Below are 20057 nucleotides of genomic sequence, written 5' to 3'. Positions count from 1 at the left end.
CGACGCTACATGTAGCCTAAATGTAATCAAACAGTTGACTGCAGCCATTGAATTCCACGAATTTCCACGGTATGTTTTTCTTTTGTGTTCAGCAGAAGAAAGACTGTCATATACAGGTTTGGAACAACTTGAGGGTGAGAACATGATAATTTTCATTTTTCTGGGCACTAATCCAATCGAAGATGACGTACATCAACACAAGGTGGCGCTAATGCTATAGAGTTTCTAGTGACCCAAAATGCTGTTTGCTCTCCGTTTGTTAACGCAATAAATGATAATACATCTTAACGTTATACTAAATATGACTAATCGACGCATGTATTTTTTTATTTGTTTGTTATGAATCTGCAATGTCATGCTGACATTCTTTTTAGACTGTACATTACTTTTTTTCTAGCTCTTTTCAGCACGACCAAGCGCGCTCGCCATTGCAGCGTTCAGCTGTCAATCACCACAGTGATTGGTTCGTCCTCCACATGGCCCCGCCCACCTCCATTTTCTCCAGCGCTGTTGCGCGGATGACGTTACATGCTCGTGCAATGATGGGCAGTCGAGCGAGCGCTGGTGAGTTCTTCTCTAAACCAATAAAATCACTGAGTCCCGCCGTGTCGTTTTAACAGGGAAGGAGGAAACTGTCTTTTAAAAATGTCACTGCAGTCGCTAATGTAATGTAATGTAATCTCTATGCTCATACACAACGAACCTGCTACTACTCTATAAGTTTAGCTTTCGAATTCTGGTATTTTTGTTTTGTAAAGACCACTAAATGTAAGTACCACGTTGTTATGCAGTGTGTGAGTGTGTGTTAGGTTCTGCTGTTTACTAACGTCAGCAGCTCTAACCACAACTAACCAACTTTGCCTTACAGCAGTTAATTTTAAATTAATTCTAGATAACTGTATGTTTAAAGCATTTGTTGTGAATGTGATGCTTTGACTGGAATAACAGCTTGCTACTGATTTCAAGCAGTGTCAGGCTGAGCCCTGTTAAATAAGGGATTGTGCTAATAACATTATGGTAAGTTGTATGTGTGTGTGTGTGTGTGTGTGTGAGAGAGAGTGTGTTGGTTGTGAGAGCTTGTGTTTTTGTGTCAGTTTATACCTTTTATCTTTCCTGTATGCCACAGAGAGAGCACACACTACAGTCCCTGAACACAGTGGTAGGACTATGTGTTTATCATCCCAATACAAATAGCTATGTGTGATGTGACTTGTCAATTATTAGACTAGTCTATTGTTAGAACACCTATAGTCAGTGTGTGTACGTCTAGCCTCGAATTCACTCGACATTGGAAAAAATGTTGCGTTTGAAATACAATAGCAAATGCAAACCATTTCCTTAGAGTATATTCTTCCAGGGGGTGTTCACTGTAGGTCCAGTTTTCATATTCAGGCCATTAGTAAAAAAAAAGCTTGCTCTGTGTCATTTGTTGATATTGTGTTTAATGTTTGTTGACACTGTGCTTTGTGTTTTGGCAGCTTTAGACAAAGTGCTTTGGAGAACACCTTTAGCGTGGGAATCTGTGTGCCTGTAGTGTTGCACCAATTTATTTATTAATTTAACAATTTCGAGGTTGGTGATTAATGGACATGTTACTTCATTGTTTGTCCAAACAATCCTTCAATTGTCTAATACCTTTTCTATACAACTAAAAAAAATTGGGCATTGAGAAAATAATGTATAAAAGTGTTCTTTTGTTGTCATCAAATTGCTTTATGTACTGTATTTGTCAACATTATATCTGCCATCTTGATCTCTATCTCTCATTTAAGTAAATACTTGCCCCGACAAAATTTCACCACAAAATATTTAGGCTATATAATATGTAAAACCTTCTATTTTTCTAAACATGTTTTTTGTTATTTGTCATGTAAAAAAACCCTTAAAATACAATACAAAAAAATTCTAATTGAACCAAAATAAGATAAAAACAAAATCCAGTAATAATAATAATGACATTAATGAGAAAGAACCCCCCCCCCCCCACACACACACACACAAAAATCTTGATAATATTAAATTAAAAAACCTTGAGCCAATATTACTTCAGTAAGAAGCGAAAACAACACACATCTTCTAAAGCCCAGGATAAAGGTAAAAAATAATTTTCATGCTCCTCTTCATGTAGCCTAACTGCTTGCCCCTCAAACAGTATACTGGTAAATAAACCAAATATTCAGTGAAAAGAAATGCTTATTCAAATATAAATTCTCCCTTAAATAAGATCTCTTGTAAATCGGTTGGTAGATGCAACATAACCGGCCCCCACGTCTGTCCAACAATTGCTTTTTTTTTAAGAGAAATTGTTTTTAAATTTGCAATTATAGCTGGAAATTATACATCTTCAATATAACTACAGACAGCAGTAAATTCATAAACACTTTTTTTTTTATCTGACTGTATGAACATAAGGACAACATGTGGTTGATCTCCTGCACTTTAATCTTTTCCAGACCTCTTAGCAAACAAGATGAGCACCCTTCCCCTGTCACGCTCAGAAGTGTTTGGGCAACTGAGGAAAGAGCTACACGACGATGTGGAGTTTCACCAGTCCGATGTGCATATCTTTATCATCATGGGTGCTTCGGTGAGTCCCAGTGTGGAATATTTTAATATCTCTGTCCCTTCTAATGCAGGCTCGAATTCTCACTCATTTTGAACACGTTGCAAATATTGATGAAAAACCAAAAATTTGTGAATTCATGTTTTTGGTACGCTTTTTGAAAGTTTATTTTACAGTGAATACATTTGCATTCACCACAGTGTTCTGATTCAGTATTGTGTTTATTGATGTAATCATGTAAAACGGTGCACTCCAGTCGCCCAGTTTAAGATGATATTCTGATTCCACAAATTCCCATTCCCTAGAATATTCAATTCAAATTAATTTATATAGCGCTTTTCACAATATATATTGTTTCAAAGCAGCTTTCCCTTAGACCTCATCAGACGACAGTCATCGCACTGGCAGATGGCAGGTGAATCATGAGGGTCTTTTAGCAGGTGGTTATTTGGGCTGAGGGCTCAGCTCAATGAGGTTTCCAGCGGTCTCTGCCATGGTCCCATCTTTCCGGGTCTTGCATCTCCTGTACAAGATGAAGGCCACACCCAGTGTCAGGATGTGGCTGACTACCATAGAAATGCACAGCTCCGTGTCAGCTTCAGGTCAAGGCTTGGACAACAGGTGAGGTAGTCACCTGACCTGAGTACCTGTCACAAAGCTTGGAGGGTGGTGTCGATAGGAGCAATGTCAATTAGCTGGGACCCCCCTTTCTCAATTCCCAGTTCCAGTTCTGGATCCAGGGTGAAGTTGTGGTTCTTAAAAAAGGATGGGATTTCCAGTTTTGATTCGTACTCATTGCTTGGAAGATGGTACAATACCAGATCATCTAGGTGGAGGATGGCTCCTTTAGATACTTGAATCCACATGCTCTAGTTGAGCATGGTGACACGGGTGGCGGTGTTGTGCTGGTCAAAGGTGACTGTAGCCATGCGCACTGGAGTGTTGACGAGCCACCTGTCACCTACGGTCTCTGCTCGTGTCTCTGCGACTTGAATGCGAGGCTTGGCTTTGGCAGGACACAGGGTGTCACTGGCCATGGGTTGCAACCCGCAGATTCCATCAGTATTGTCTCTGAGGAAGGGTTTGCTAGGGCAGAGATAATGAATGTCTTTAGTCAAGGTGCACATGTGCAGGTACAGCTGTGGGTCGCTGACGTGGTAGGCTACCACGTCTGGGGTAAGGATCTTGATGTGCGTGTTAACTTTCCAAAACCCGACATTGACAATGTCCTTGAGTCTGTAGATTCGGCTTGACTCTATGATGGGTAGGTTTAGGAGGAATCTCACTTCCCTCTGCTCGTGTTCGATGTAGAGTGGGATGGCGCTACCCAGAGAGTAGGCCAGGTGTACTTGTAGAGGATCAGCTGGCATGGTGATTGTAGAAGCCAGCACGGTTTGGACAAGGCTTAAGGGTGTCCGGTACGGTGGAATTCTACCCATGGCCAGGCTTTCAATGGAGGAGCTCGCCTCCCGCAGCATGTCCGTCATCAGGGCGGTGACCAGCTGAGTTTGGGAAAAGTCATTTTGAAAGACAGTGAACAGCGGTTTCATAGAATTCACAGTTTGGTTCAGCAGAACACTGTGAGTGTTGAGAATTACCACAGCTCCCCTCAAGGTCTTGCCGATGGTCTACCGGGAGGCACTCTGTGTTGTGAGTTGCTCTTTTAACTGTGGGATCTCAGTTTGAATTTCAGCCACATGTCGTCTCACAGTGGCTAGGTTCACTGCGTTGACACTGGACATGCCAATGTTGAACAGGGTTCCAACTGCTGTGGCAGCTCCAAGCACAGCTCCCAGGAACCGTTTGGAGCGGCGGTTGTGTCCATCTAACTCCACTTGTGTGACAGTCATTTTCTCAAGTTGGTTGAGCATGTGCTTGGCATCGGCCTTAGCGCGGGCGACGGAGTCCTCTGTCCATCGGGCACCTGCCCAGCTGTACTGGGCTACTGCGCTGAGGTAGTGTGCTCTGTAGACGTTGTGGGGGTCGAATTGAAAATGCACTTTCTGGCTGTGGGTCCGGCAGTTGGTGATCAGGAGTCCCGGGCGTTCAGGATTAGTGAATTCATGGTTCTCCTTAATACTTTACAGAAGTAATTAGTCAGTCCTAATTAAATTATTGTGAAAAATATACTGGAATATTCTGCTGCATATGAACATCGAATAGGGAATATGACTGCAACCCGAATATGGAGATTTAACAGAATTTGATATGCACGTGGATAGAAATTATCATTGAAATTATTGTCAAAATGTGCCAAATTGCCCTACATATTTATTGATGTAGTTCCCATTTCAAATTATTCCTGAAGAAACATGGTATTTTCTTTAGTATTGCACACCTTATGGATTTATTGCACTGCCTGTTTACTGCTAGTCTGATAAAGGAAGAACGTCTCTGATTCCTCTGAATTGGTACAGTGGCCTTCATGTTTTGAAGAAGGAAGTACAACTGAAATTAAGCTAGCATGAGGGGGCGTTGCCAACATAAGCTGTCTATTTCTCATTCAGACAGAACAGGGCGGTTGAGTAATTCAGCAGTTCAGTTCACAGCTTATGGTCTTGAAAGGGGATTGGTCAGGTGTGGTGATAAGGTCTGTGATTGGCTGGACTAACGAAAGGCTTTTCTAGACAGCCTTGATTTGGTTTGGCATGCATATAAATACAAAACCTCATGAATAAAAAGTGAAGTTTGAATTGCAGTTGGTCAAACTTTTGCACTTCTCACAAAAGTGTTTTCCCCTTTTCATCTTTTAGTGATGAAATTTAAACCTTCTTCCTCCTTTTTTCGGCTTGCTTTTCCTTGTTCCTCCTCATTTTGTTCAACTTTTTAGTTAGCTGATTTTACACAACTACTCTGAAAGATCTGTTACTGTTGGCCTTTCCTGTTCTTATTGTTTGGGTTTTTAAATAGGTGCTAGTGAGCTGGATTACGCAAAATCACTCCCTGTCAGCACTTTTCTTTCAGTTAGTGTATTGAGAGAGAGAGGTGAAAGAGCTGGCTTGTGTGTTTGGGGTGAGGGTGGTGTTGGAAAGATGTCTGTTTGACATGGGGTTGCAAAGGTTTGTGGCATAATGATAAACATTGAATCCATTCAGCGTGTCAAAATCCAGATGCAACATCACCTGATTTGCCTGACCTTGAGCCACTTGCATTCAGCACGTCGGACCCCAGCCAGTCAAATAATCACGTTTGTCTCAAACGTTATCTTTCATTTTAAAGACAGTTACAGCTATGCCTTTAATAATTTGCTGAGTTAAAATATGAAGCTAAAGCAAATGTCCTTTTAACGTATTTGTAAATGGAACACGCATGAACATCTCAAAATATTGTGTTGTGTTAAAATGTTTTAATTTGTACACATTAGTGAGATAATGGCCACTTTATTCGGTACATCTGTTCAACTGCTCGTTAACGCAAATACCTAATCAGCCAATCACATGGCAGAAACTCAATGCATTTAGACATGTAGACGTGATCAAGACGACCTGTGGCCTGGTTGGTGGTGCCAGACGGGCTGTTCTGAGTATTTCAGAAACTGTTGATCTACTGGGATTTTCACACACCACCATCTCTAGGGTTCACAGAGTCTGAAAAGAGGAATATATAGTGAGCGTTTCTGTGGGTGAAATGCCTTGTTGATGTCAGAGGAGAATGACCCGTCTGGTTCAGCTGATAGAAAGACAACAGTAACTCAAATAAACACTCGGTACATCTGAGGTCTGCAGAAGAGTATTTCTGAACATGTCAAACCCTGAAGCAGAAGAGCTACAGCAGCAGAACACACACCAGATGAGACACACACCTCCTGTCAGATGAGAACAGCAAACTGAGGAGACAATTCACTCAGAATCACCAAAACTAGAAGTTTGGAAAAGCGTCGCGATTTCTTTTGCAACATTGGAATGTTAAGAGTCAGAATTTGACGCAAGCATGAAAGCATGGATTCTTCAGCGGTTCAGGTGCTGGTGGTGTGTGTGGTATATTTTCTTTGGGCTTCTTAGTACCAATTCAGCGTCATTTAAACGCCACAGCTGACTTGAGAATTGTTGCTGACCGTGTCCATCCCATCTTCTGATAGATACTTTTAGCAGGATAACAAAGCTCAAATCACCTTAAATTCAAATGGCCTCCACAGTCACCAGGGGTCTCATATATAAAGCCTGCATATGCACAAAATGCGGCTGGTAACGTACGTACGCCAGTTTCCACGCAAAGGTTGTGATCTATAAAAAACAAACTTGACGGGAGAATGTGCGCACCTTTAAGCAAACTTTGAGCCTTGCGTACGCACATTCTGGAGACAAAGGGAATTGGCGACACTGTGAGCTCGAGTTAAATGTCTTTTTGGTCACTTTTAGACCAAAAATCTACAGAAAATTATAGCCTATAGGCTACAGAAAGATAACAAGCTTGATGAGGGAAATTATATTTCTAGGGTATCACTTGAAGCCAATATCCATCCCTTCTTAAGTGTCTGAGCAGCGAGCGCGTTGGGCCGTTCAGTGAAACTGACGCACATAGCCTATAATCTAACGGCAGATGAAGTAAAACCGTAAATCTTCATGAGTCCTAATAAATACAGTGCATGTTCTCAACAGTTTAAATAAATGAAAGAACGATTTAAACTATGTTTTACTTCTGATATATTTAGATTAAATATGCGATTCTCATTAATGGAGTTAAACACTTAAACTACATGAAATCATTATTGAGAACTTACAAAAAAAATGTATTTAATAAATAGAAATAAAAATTGGTTGTGGATGCAATGTTTTTGAACACTTTTCTTTTCCTCTGGCTTGCTGTGTTTTAATGTTTTAACTAGAGATAATTGCTAATCATGATAATAGCAGGTTGTCTGAGAAAATACTTGAAAAATGCTCAACCATGTCTATCTGTTTCCATTAAAAATATAAATTAATTAGAAATACTATTTGGACAGTGTAAAAGAAAATCTTTCTCGGAAATGTATTTTACACTATTTGATTTATTCATTCAAAAACAAGGCAAGGATATAGGCAACTAAAAAAATATATAATTTGTGACACAGCACATCTGTATTTCATATTTTCCTAACGTCTTGTACCTTAACATGGTATCATGTGGATGAATAATCATATGCAGATTAGGATATGCATATTTAAACTAGGCGTTGTAAGCTCCATATATGGTTATTTCTGGGAGGAGACTCATGTGCGCTCGTTCTTCGGCTGACTGAGATTTATAAAGTGAATTCTGCGCAGGTTCTGGCGTACGAACGGTTTTATATATCCAAAAAAAAATTTACCGTACAACATTTTTGGCTTTCGGGCGCACTTACACTTTTAGTAAGGATCCTACGCGCAGTTTTATAAATGAGACCCCGGATCTCAATAGAGCAGCTTCAGGGTGTGCGGGAACGGGAGATTTAACATCATAGTGACCAGCCGACAAATCCGCAATAAAACTGCTTGACGCTTTCATGACAATATAGACCAAGATCTCTGAGGAAAGACCCAGACTCATAGCCTCTGACTTTCTACTGGCATGCTCTGCTGTTTACACACTCATCAGTGTGGAAACACAATAGTCACTATCAGAGCAAATGCATGGATTTATCTGGTTGCTAAGTTTTTGCATGTCAGTTTTAGTATGATTAAGCTGGTGTGTTCAAAAGTTACAAAATATATGTGAATGGATTTTTGTCAAGTCACCATTACAGAGTGCTTTTCACCACAGCAAATCAGCTGGAATGATTAATTGGTTAAATAGCGAACCGTTTATGCTGTAATTGAGCCAAGACAAACTGAATAGTGCTGTCTCACTGTGCACAGTGTGTTTCTCATGTGTCTGAGTGGGTGTGGAGCAGATCTGCTCAGATCAATGACCTTTGTATTGAGATGATTGATTGAGTCACATTGAGCTGGGATGGGTTGACTGTTGTATTTGATTTTTTATTTTTTATTTTTTATTTATTTTTTACCTTATTTTATCTGTTCTTGTGTTTTGTATCTATTAGTCATCTTTGTATTCAGCTGTATTTATGTCATGTGGTTCCACAGAAATTATGGCTGCATTTCAAAATCTGCCAATCTCTATGTCAATGTGGTGCTTCATGTTCGGACAAGTCTGTTATGGCCAAAACGGCTTTTTAGGCAGTTAGTTCCTTAAGATTTGATTCCTTTAAAATGGGTCTTGTCATTTTTTTTTTTAATTTAAACGTTCCTTGACGTTCACTTGTAAGGTTAATAAAGTTTTCTTTCCTCAATAAAAATACAACATGTGAAAAAATGGCTAATTACAACCTTCATTTTGACTGTCAAAAGATTTTGAAAGTAAGACCAGGGGCCTCATGCATAAAACTTTGCGTAGATTTCATCCTTAAAGTGTGCGTACGCACATAAGGCAGAATTTGCGTACGCACAAAAGTTTTCAGATTTATAAAACCGTTCGTACGCCAGAACCTGCGCAGAATTCACTTTATAAATCCCAGTCAGCGGGAGATTATGCGCACGTGCGTCTCCTCCCCGAAATAACCATATATGGAGATTACAACGCCTAGTTTTACTATGCATATCCTCATCTGCATATCATTTGCATATGATTATTCATCCACGTGATACCAAGTTTAACGGTACAAGACGTTAGGAAAATATGAAATGCGGATGTGCCGTCACATTATTACAAACATTTTTTTTTTTGTAGCCTATATCCTTGCCTTGTTTTTGAATGAATAAATCAAATAGTGTTAAATACATTTCAGAGAAAGTTTTTCTCAATCTTTTCCACTGGCCAAATAGTATTTTTAATTGATTTATATTTTAATGGATAATGGAAGAGATTTTAATGGAAGAGATAGACATGGTTGTGCATTATTTGCACGAAACAGTTTTCTCAGACAATCTGTAGTTAAAACATTAAAACACAGCATGCCAGAAGAAAAGTGTTCAAAAGCAATGTATCCACAACAAATAGGTCTATTTCTATTTATTGAATATATATATATATATATATATATATATTGTAACTTCTCAGTAGGCTAATGATTTCATGTAGTTTAAGAGTTTAACTCCATTAATGAGAATGGCATATTTAATCTAAATGTTTATATCAGAAGTAAAACATAGTACCATTCTTTTATTTATTTAAACTATTATTGTGAATATGGACTGTATTTATGATTTGGACTCATAATGAAGATTTACGGTTTTACTCCATCTGCCGTTAGATTATAGGCTATATGTGCGTCAGTTTCACTAAACGGAACGCGCGTGCTGGCGCGGTCATTTAAGAAGGGATGGATGTTTGCTTCAAGTGATAGGTTTGTGAAATTATATTTGTATTATCTTTCTGTAGATGTATAATTTTCTTTAGATTCTCTGTCTAATAGTGAGCAAAAAGACATTTGACTCCAGCTCACCATCGGTGTCGCCAAAACCCATAATCTTCTAAAAGAGTGCGTACGCACGGTCAAGAGCATCCTTACGGTGCGCACTTATTTACGCCAAGTTTATTTTTTATAAATCCCGATGTGCACGTGGAAAAATGCGTACGCATATTTCTATGCCCATTTTGTGCGTACGCAACGTTTATACATGAGGCCCCAGGTGTAGTTTTTTAAATTTGATCTACAATAAATTAAAACTACGACGTTATTTTAAGTAATTTGTTTAAAAATGTAGAATGGGATCATAATTTTAGCCTTTTAGATCAATCAACACTGATCTCAGACCAGCTATTCTCTTTGAGACTGGTGTGATGATCTAGTTTTGGAAATATTGCACTCTGAACCTGAAGTGTGTCAGTTGTGTGGCGGTTTCAGTTTGCGTAATTTAGCCAACATTAACAAATTGTGCTGTGATGTAACAAATTTGTTGTTTTTTGTAGGGAGATCTGGCCAAAAAGAAAATCTACCCAACTTTGTGGTGAGTCCTTAACTTAACTTGCCTTCATGCATTTTTTTTTAAATATTTACTATATACTACAGTTCATAATTTTAGGGGTGATATGTTTTTGAAGTGATCTTGTAAAATCTCTGCATTTATTAGACCAAAAATACAGTGAAATATTATTACATTTCAAAATAACTTTTCTGTTTTTTTTTATAAATATTAAATAAATATCTGTCTTTTCTGAATATTATAAAATTATTTATTCCTGTAATCAAAGCTGAATTTCCATCATTACTCCAGTCTTCATTGTTACATGAACTCCCAGAAATCATTCTTGGTGATTCATGATGATTTGATGCTCAAGTAACATTTCTTATTATCAATGTTGAAAACGGTCAAATAGAAAGTTAAAAAGAACTGCATTTATTTGAAATAGATATTTTTTGTAACATTATAGAAGTTTTTACTGTCACTTCTAAACAATTTAATGTGTCCTTGCTAAGTAAAAGTAACAATGTCTTCAAAAAAATTATTCTTAACGATAGTGTATTTCTGGTTCTCTCTATATAGGTGGTTGTTCAGAGACGGTCTTCTCCCCGAACAGACATATTTCGTGGGCTTTGCTCGTTCCGATCTGACCGTGGATGCCATACGTGCGGCCTGCATGCCCTACATGAAGGTCAGCGCTCAGAGTTTTCTCCATGTGCACTGTGCTCTGCTTCCCGGATCTGTGTGTTCGTGTTCATACGGCCTGTTTTTTTCCTCCCTTCAGGTGGTCGACTCTGAGGCAGAGCGCCTCGCCGCGTTCTTCAGTCGAAACTCTTACATCAGCGGGAAGTACGTGGATGAATCGTCTTTCGATAACCTGAACACTCACCTGCTGTCCCTGCCCGGAGGAGCCGGGGCCAACCGGCTCTTCTACCTGGCCCTGCCGCCCAGCGTCTACCATGATGTCACCAAGAACATCAAACATCAATGCATGAGCACCAAGTGAGGAGCTTTGGTTTCATTTTTGTGTTTTTATGTTCTTAATACAAGGCAAGATATGTCCAAAAGTAGGTTAGAGGATATGCGACGGACTTAAATATAACTTTTCTAGGCAGTCAAACTTATCATTTTGACCTGACTGTCAAAAAAGCCCCATTTACTTTCATTGAAGGGAGGTGCATTCCTTATTTATTGCGCCGGGGGAATGTAAGTGTAAGAGGAAACCTCCAATTGAATGAAACATCTGGAAATGAAGCAAAACAATAGGGAACAAAATAATTATGTAGTCTTCTGATACTATGGTTGTTATTTAGAGCAATAATCTGACATCCATTCTTGAATAGATTAATTAGTAGATGCTAATACTCCACCACCTTTGTGACATCAAATATATTGTGGTTTGAATGACATATGTGCGACAAAGTTTTCAGGAAAAGGTTGTGACTATTTAGTTAGTTTCTCCAACACTGTATCGTACTATGGTGGTTAAGCAGCGAGTTATGTAATATTAATATTATTGTAATATTATTAATTGTTCTCTCTAATATCTAACCTCATAATGATCCGAATTGTACGGGCAAGTGCCACTCGCATCAAATCTAGCTAGACGGTGTTAATAATGACTATTAATTGTAACAAAGCTGAAATCAATGCTAGGGAAGAAGTACCGTTGAGAAGTAATGCGTTACAATGATATGACTCCCTAAGAAGTAACTAAACATTACTTGGTTTCTTTTTATGAAAAGTAATGGATTGTTTGTTTTGCGTCACTTTGTCTCTGCTGGGATGGGCTTGCTTGATTTGTTTTTAATAAAGAATTTTATTATTAAGCTAATATTTGGCTGAAGTGAGATGAATAAGCCTCCGGCTGAATGAAATGTAAATCCACGCCTGTACAGTAGAGGATCGCATCTCTAACAAACATCTCCGCAGTCGCTCAGACATCAGGCAGGAAGTGCAATAATCGCGCTTCAGTCTTCTTCATTGAAATCAATGGGGTCGCTGTGTCCATTTCTTTTACTTTCTATAGAGGATGCAGAGGAAGAAATTTCAACACTTTTACTTCAGCAATAAAAACAACTAAATGAAACGCATGTGATGTTTTTCTAAAGTCATTTTAGCTTATTGGTTTGGTTCAATTGAGTCGTTGAAGGTCAGCAGCAAAGACATTACTTAATAAAGTGAGATTAAATGCATAAAGTACATTTGTATTATTTAACATATTTAATTATTGCAGGCTTTTGTAATATTCTGAATTTGCATTTAACCGTTTTTATTCATTTTGAGGAATACTGAATCTACATTGAAATAATGAAGTCCCGATTTCTCTCAACATGAGGACAGGAGTGGATACAATACATGGATAAAACACAGTAACTTGTTACTTATTGTAAAAAGTAACACTGATATTTTGTTGTAAATTTAAAAATAATGTTACTTTACTAGTTACTGGAAAAAGTAATCTGGTTGTGTAACTTGTAAATTGCTTTAGCCCCAACTGAAATGAATTAAAATTAGATAAAAAAAAATTAAAAACTTGGAAACTAGAAGTGTAGCATTGGCAACTACCTGAAATAAAATAAGTTTGAAGTGTCAAAATTACTAAAACTAATACTGAAATTAAGTTAAATATAGATATTTAAAACAAAAACCAATAAAAATGGGTGACGCTTCCTTTTACAGTACAATAATTACAGTGTACTTGCCTAGAAAGTACTGGCAAATATAAGGTAAGTACATGGAACAGGGGTAGGTTTAAGGGTTAGTACTAGTTATTACCCAGTAATTGTAGTTACTAAAATAAGTACATAGTATTTACATGGGGAACTGGACTGTAAAAGGAAGTGTTACCTAAAAAAAAGGGTGATTTACAAAATACCATAATAGTACTAAAATATCACTGGCTGGATGTAGTTTCTGTTTAATTTTCTAAGTGTATGTGGATTTGGCTTTTTTTTATATGCAGGATATTTCTTGTGTGTGTATGTTTGGTAGAGGCTGGAACAGGATCATCGTGGAGAAGCCGTTTGGCCATGACTTGCAGAGCTCAGAGGAGTTATCCAGTCATCTGTTTTCTCTCTTCACCGAGGAACAGATTTACCGGATAGACCATTACCTAGGCAAAGAGATGGTCCAGAACCTCATGGTCCTCAGGTCTGTCTGCTTATCATTCTCTTCTTCATCCCTCCCTGCCTTCTGCTTTTCACTGGCTGTCACACACAGTTGTCATTTGTGAATAATTAAGGGTTAAACTCCATTGGGAAGCTCTGTCTCTTGTTAGTCATAGGTTGCTCTCCTGTTTCCTTAAAGGTTTGGAAACCGGATATTTGGCCCCATATGGAACCGGGACAGTGTGGCATGTGTGGTTCTGACCTTCAAAGAGCCGTTTGGTACCCAGGGCCGGGGAGGATATTTCGACGATTTTGGTATCATTCGGTTAGTTAAGTTTCCTTGCTTTTGAGATGATTTTGCACCTGTGATATTTTATAGATGTTAAAAATTAGTCGACCAAAGATGAATTCCACCATCATTTCACCTGATTTAGTTTCTCTTCATGGAACACATAAAGATAATTGTACTCCCTAAAAGCAGGCCGTAAAAAGAAACAAAGATAAAATCCAAATTATTTCAAAGACATATTTATATAGAAGTGTTTAGAAATCCATTGCGCTTTCTGTGCATGAGGATTCCCTTCAAAGGCTGAGTGGGTTTTGATATTCTAATGTATTCCTCTGTTTTCTGTCTCCAGCGATGTCATGCAGAACCACCTGCTGCAGATGCTCTCTCTGGTTGCCATGGAGAAGCCCGCATCCACCAGCTCTGATGATGTTAGGGACGAGAAGGTAACGAGCCAATCAGCTGTGTGTGTGTGCGCATCACTCTTATGCCACTTATCTGAATGATCCTGAATTTAGCCTTGAGGATCAAATAAATCACATTCATCCACCCATCACCACTGTTTTGTACTTAACCATTAGCATAAAAGATCGGTGGACTGAAGCTAGCATAAATTAAGGTCTTGGTTCTAAGATTGTTTCTGGATAATGTTTATATTTGGTTTTATAATTTTAATAGATTTTTTACAGATTTTTGCTTTTCTGTTAATTATGTCTAATGCCAAATGTTTTTTTTTTTTTTTTGCTTTGCAATGCTTTGTTTTGTTATTTTTTTGTGTGTTTTTGTTTGCTTTGTTTGGCTGTTTTGTTTTGTTTCATTTTTGTTTGTTATTTTGTTTTTTTTTGTTTTTTTTTGGGGGGGGGTGTTTTTCAATATTTTATTTATTTATTTATAAAGCATTTTTTGTTTTGCTTTGCAATGCTTTGTATTGTTATTTTTTGTGGTTTTGTTTGCTTTGTTTGGCTGTTTTGTTTCGTTTCTTTTTTTGTTTAATTTTGTTTTTGGGTTTTGTTTTTCAATATTTTATTTATTTACTTATTTATTGTTTTATTTTCTGTTTTGGTTTGCAATGCTTTTTGTTATTTTTTTGTGGGTTTGTTTGCTTTGTTTGGCTGTTTTGTTTCATTTTATTTTGTTTTTGGGTTTTGTTTTTCAATATTTTATTTATTTATAAAGCTTTTTTTCTTTGCAATGCTTTTTGTTTTTTGTGGTTTTGTTTGCTTTGACTGTTATGTTTCATTTCTATTTGTTTTATTTTGTTTTGGATTTTTTTTCAATATTTTATTTATTTACTTATTTATTTGTTTATTTTTTGTTTTGCTTTGTAATGTTTTGTTTTGTTATTTTTTGTGGTTTTGTTTGCTTTGTTCGGCTGTTTTGTTTCGTTTCATTTTTGTTTGTTTTATTTTTGTTTTGGGGTTTTGTTTTTCAATGTTTTATTTATCTATTTATAAAGCATTTTTTGTTTTGCTTTGCAATGCTTTTTGTTATTTTTTTGTGGTTTTGTTTGGCTGTTTTTGTTTCGTTTCTTTTTTGTTTTATTTATTTTTCAATATTTTATTTATTTACTTATTTATTGGTTTATTTTTTGTTTTGCTTTGCAATGTTTTTTGTTATTTTTTGTAGTTTTGTTTGGCTGTTTTGTTTCGTTTCATTTTTGTTTGTTTTATTTTGTTTTGGGTTTTGTTTTTCAATATTTTATTATTTATTTACTTATTTATTAGTTTATTTTTTGCTTTGCAATGCTTTTTCTTTCTTTTTTCTGGACTTTTAACAGTGTGGTTTTGTTTTTCTCTGTCTGCTGCAGAGAGTTGTGATTTATAGTTTGTGTGTTCAGAAGAAATTAGTGTTTATGAAGCATCCAACTGAACTGCTATTGCTTAGATAAATGGGAATGATCTCGGATGTCTCTTGCTCTTCTAGTGTATTGTAGATTTCTGCCTGCCTGTTTTCTAACGCTCAGTGTGTCCCCCTTCAGGTGAAGGTGTTGAAGTGCATTGAAGCAGTCTCTCTGTCAGACGTGGTCTTGGGTCAGTACGTGGGAGATCCAGATGGAGAAGGAGATGCTAAACTTGGTTATCTAGATGACTCAACTGTCCCTAAAGGCTCCACTCAAGCTACATTTGCCACTGCAGTGCTTTATGTAAAGAATGAACGCTGGGATGGTAAGTGATCCACACTGTGTGTGTGTATCTAATCACTACATGTGTTAAGCTCAGAGTATGCACTCAACAGTGTAACTAGCAAATATTTACAATCTGGCCAAAGACCTAAAATGTTGAACTTTCTGAGACAGTTCATTTTGAACCTTGCCTCTTTCTGGAAGTAAGAGCATTTGTGCTGAATTAAATGAGTACATTTAAAGCTGTACTAACACCTTAGTCTTGAAATTAAATTTGTTTTGTTTTTTTGTTTTTTTGGCTTAAAATACAAAATGAACTTTAAACATTTGAAAAATACTATATCTGTTTTGAGTTGGTAAAACAAAAGTGTCATGTTCATCAAGGCTGCATTTATTTAATCAAAACTACAATAAAAACATTAATGTTGTGAAATATTATTACAATTTAAAACAACTGTTTTTATAGTTGAATATATTGTAAAATGTAATTTATTCCTGTGATCAAAGCTGAATTTTCAGCATCATTACTCCAGTCTTCAGTGTCCCATGATGATTTGCTTCATGATTTTCTCTGGATTTTTTTTGTTTTGTTTTTTTGGATGAATACAAAGTTCAAGAGAACGGCATTTATTTGAACTAGATTTGTGTTTTTATTGATTTCTATTTTATTTTATTTTTTTTTATCCTGAATGTGTTGATACTTCATTAAGCTCTCTAACTCTCTCTCCAGGGGTTCCCTTCATCCTCCGGTGTGGAAAGGCTCTGAATGAGAGGAAGGCAGAGGTGAGGCTGCAGTTCACCGACGTTCCTGGAGACATCTTTGACTCTCAGTGCAGGCGGAACGAGTTGGTGGTCCGCGTGCAGCCCAACGAGGCCATCTACGCCAAGATGATGAGCAAAAAACCTGGAGTCTACTTCAGTCCGGAAGAGACGGAGCTGGACCTGACTTACCACAGCAGATACAGGGTATTAAACGGACACCTTTAATACATCCATACTCTGTTTTGTCCTATTAGGCAACTTTGGCTATCAATTGTAGAAAATTGGTTAATTTCTATAAAACAAACAATCTTTAGTAAAGTTACTTCTCTTTATAAATGTACCTTTCTCTTATTCTCTTTACAAAGGATGTTAAGCTCCCTGATGCTTATGAGCGACTGATTTTGGATGTCTTTTGTGGCAGTCAGATGCATTTTGTTCGCAGGTGAGTTTGTTACAAGCTACTGTGTTTACATATGCACACAAATAAAAGGTTAGCAGTTAGATGACTCGGTTGGACTGAAAAGCCTTCACGTAAACAATACTGAATTTTACCCGTGTACAGCTGCGTTTACTAGAAGGCCAATGAGTTTGAAGAATTAAAGGGGTGATGAACTGAGAAATCAAATTTTCCTTGAGCTTTTGACATCTAAGAGGTCATCGTATTATAAGAATATCCTGTAAGTTTCAGAACTGAAAATGTCCTTGTTAGTCCAACAAAAGCTTTTATTGACACCAGCCTCAGCAAACGACTCGTTTTTCAAAGTGGGGAACTATGACATCAGAGAGGATAAAACACCACCCCCGCAGAAGAAGATCAACGCCTACTTAAACACGGCCGGTTTAGCCCCGCCCACCGATTCGCGCATTACACGCATAGCTAAAGAACATCGATTCCTACCTCGTGATGACAAACCATGCAATAAATATGCACTGACGAGTGAAAATAGCCTATTACTTATTCAGTTTGATGTTTTTTAATGTAAAAATCAAGCGAACGTCATAAGTTGACCTCAGACAACAATATAAAAAAATGTATAAAGCCAGTTCATGACCCCTTTAAAAAACACTATGAAGCAAATATTGTCATAATAATTCATCAACAGAATATCAATAAGAAATCGTTTGGTTTAAATGCGTGGCATTGATTTACCATGAACCGCTTAAACCGCGAGCCTGGAGAACGTTTTTACTTTGAAACATGCAGCGCTCGCAATTTAATAATCACCTTTTCAAGTTTAATAATCACATTAGGCCATATTGTGTTTCCTGTTTTTCTTTCCCCAAATTTAAGACCTAGAGTTGGTAATTAAGACTTTTCTTGTACATCATATCACAGTGGGCTCCACACATATTATGTTTGTTTTTAATCCAGAATCCATTAAAAAAAATTATCGGCTGAATTATCGGTTATCAGTCAAACCTAAATATCGGTAAAATCGGTCGACCTCTATTTGGCACCCTTGATAAATATGAGCAAAACAGACTGTGGACATTTGTTTTTGCACTTTCTCTTAGTGTGTAATTTTGCGAATGTGTTGTGACTATTTCATCCAGCCAGTGGATTAAAAATAAGTTAATATGCGATCTAAAAACATAAAGAATTAGGACGATTTTGACTACTTTATTTCTTAAAAATGGGTTAAAGGCTGAGATATGAGGTTTGTCATTTTAAATTTATTTTTTGTTTTTGTCCAAACCTGTATCATCCAAACCATAAAATAATTTAAACAACTACAGTTCATATGTTACCATAGATCTTTCCTGCTAATGTGGCATTCGTTTTATTTGTCAGGTCTTTAAAAAAAGACCTTTGTTTTTTTGAAATGCATGTAATGCACATTTCATTAAATATGTGACACACTAATGTAAATTTGATTAAAGAATATAAAGAACTGTCTCTGAATTTGACTCATTTTTTTTAAAGTGACGAGTTGAGGGAAGCCTGGAGAATCTTCACTCCTCTTCTTCATCAGATCGAGAAAGAGAAGACGCCACCCATCAAATACAAATACGGGAGGTAAAACATGCTTATTTTTCTGAAAGTGATTGTGGATGCAGTGACATGACGTGTAATGCGTCTCATGTTCTCTCTCTCATATAGCCGTGGTCCTGCAGAGGCTGACGAGCTGGTGCAGAAGGTGGGCTTTCGCTATGAGGGTACATACAGATGGGTGAACCCACACAAACTGTGAAAGAAGAGGACGAGTGGAGCTGAAGCCTGTTTAAAATCATCAGCCGAGATGAGCGCCTGAATTAAAAGGCACTTAAATAGTATTTGAAGATGCACTGCAAGCACTCATTTAAAGAAGGACCAACAAACAAGATTACAAACACATGATGTCGTATAATGATTTATAGGACATTCCTTATATTATTTCTTTCTATATCTCAGTGGACTTAACATTTTATGCAGTTAATCAGCATTCTGATATTCACGCCGATTCCACACCGTCTGTGTTCAGATGCTTTATTCCTTAAGAAAAAAAAAAGCTTATGTATTGCATTCCTCTTTTCACAAGCAAGTCTTACCATTAAATGCTGCTCACATTTTTAAAAGTGATTATAGGCAGAGGCATGGTGTAAAAGTACATCTACTCCTCCACTGATAGTTGTCTTCATGCGTTTTGTTTTGTCACGACTTTGGTTGCAATCTTATGTTTAAATGGTATAATTGGACCACGCAAAAGAAAAGTTGCAGGGACGTACAGGGATTAGGAATGTATGAGTAATGTTGTCTTTGTTACTACATGAATGTTTATGACATTTCACCAGGTCTTAAGGCTCCCACTGATTGGCTTAAAGAGCCATGATTATGTTTAGTCTTATTAAAGCAAATGTATTGGTAAAATGGTATGACATGCCACATCCCTCTGTTTATACTTTAATAGATGAGCTTTGATGATCATTCTTACCTATGAACTAAAAACACATGGGTATATTCTCTTTCTGCTTGATATAATTTTTGGTTTCAGCACTATTTAGACATTGAGCCAGTGTCAAAAAAACAACTTTGTTGGCCTGCGTATGTATTGAGGGTACATTTTTGGCAGCACTGAATTTCAATATCATGTTAGGGTGCCTAAAACAACTTTAGAAAACGTTTTGTTTTAAGATGCTTGAACATCTGCGAGCTATTTAATTTTTCTGTAAAAGTTCTGCCCTATGTTTTCTATTTTATTATAATAGACTGCTACTTTTACAATAAAGCATAGCTAAGATGCCTAGTTGCATGTGTCTCATTGCTTCCTCTTTTTCCATTTAGTCTCTTAAGTTCATATTCTCTTTGTTTTGGACAGTTTTGAAAAAGACATTGAGTGAGCAGCAAAAAACAAAACAAAACAAAAAAACACAGTAA

The 20057-nt window shown here is 37.1% G+C and overlaps 2 protein-coding genes across 7 annotated transcripts; one reads left to right on the top strand and one right to left on the bottom strand.

The window, feature by feature from the left end:
* Positions 1-462: 462 nt before the first annotated feature.
* g6pd (glucose-6-phosphate dehydrogenase) lies at positions 463-19926 on the top strand. 6 transcript variants are annotated; one of them, XM_039684688.2, is made up of 15 exons: positions 599-768; positions 1127-1159; positions 1479-1572; positions 2454-2587; positions 10430-10467; positions 11005-11113; positions 11207-11424; positions 13417-13575; positions 13732-13857; positions 14171-14264; positions 15797-15983; positions 16671-16906; positions 17068-17144; positions 18627-18719; positions 18804-19926. In XM_039684688.2, exons 4-15 carry the CDS (start codon positions 2471-2473, stop codon positions 18892-18894), a joined length of 1545 nt encoding a protein of 514 aa, XP_039540622.2. In that variant the 5' UTR covers positions 599-768; positions 1127-1159; positions 1479-1572; positions 2454-2470; the 3' UTR covers positions 18895-19926. The 6 variants fall into 6 exon arrangements, with proteins under 6 accessions (XP_039540620.2, XP_039540623.2, XP_039540619.2 ...); XM_039684689.2 differs by lacking the exons at positions 599-768; positions 1127-1159 and adding an exon at positions 478-564; XM_039684685.2 differs by lacking the exons at positions 599-768; positions 1479-1572 and adding an exon at positions 504-564.
* LOC148970548 (uncharacterized) lies at positions 3338-4990 on the bottom strand. Its single transcript, XM_089124584.1, has 3 exons — positions 4902-4990; positions 4287-4642; positions 3338-4133 (listed from the first exon to the last, which is right to left on the bottom strand). The coding sequence occupies exons 1-3, from the start codon at positions 4988-4990 to the stop codon at positions 3433-3435; spliced, it is 1146 nt and encodes a 381-aa protein (XP_088980710.1). The 3' UTR covers positions 3338-3432.
* Positions 19927-20057: the final 131 nt, after the last annotated feature.

The sequence above is a fragment of the Pimephales promelas genome, chromosome 20, assembly GCF_988280905.1.
Source record: "Pimephales promelas chromosome 20, fPimPro1.hap1.1, whole genome shotgun sequence".
NCBI lineage: Eukaryota > Metazoa > Chordata > Actinopteri > Cypriniformes > Leuciscidae > Pimephales > Pimephales promelas.
This window is presented reverse-complemented; position numbering and strand designations above follow the sequence as displayed.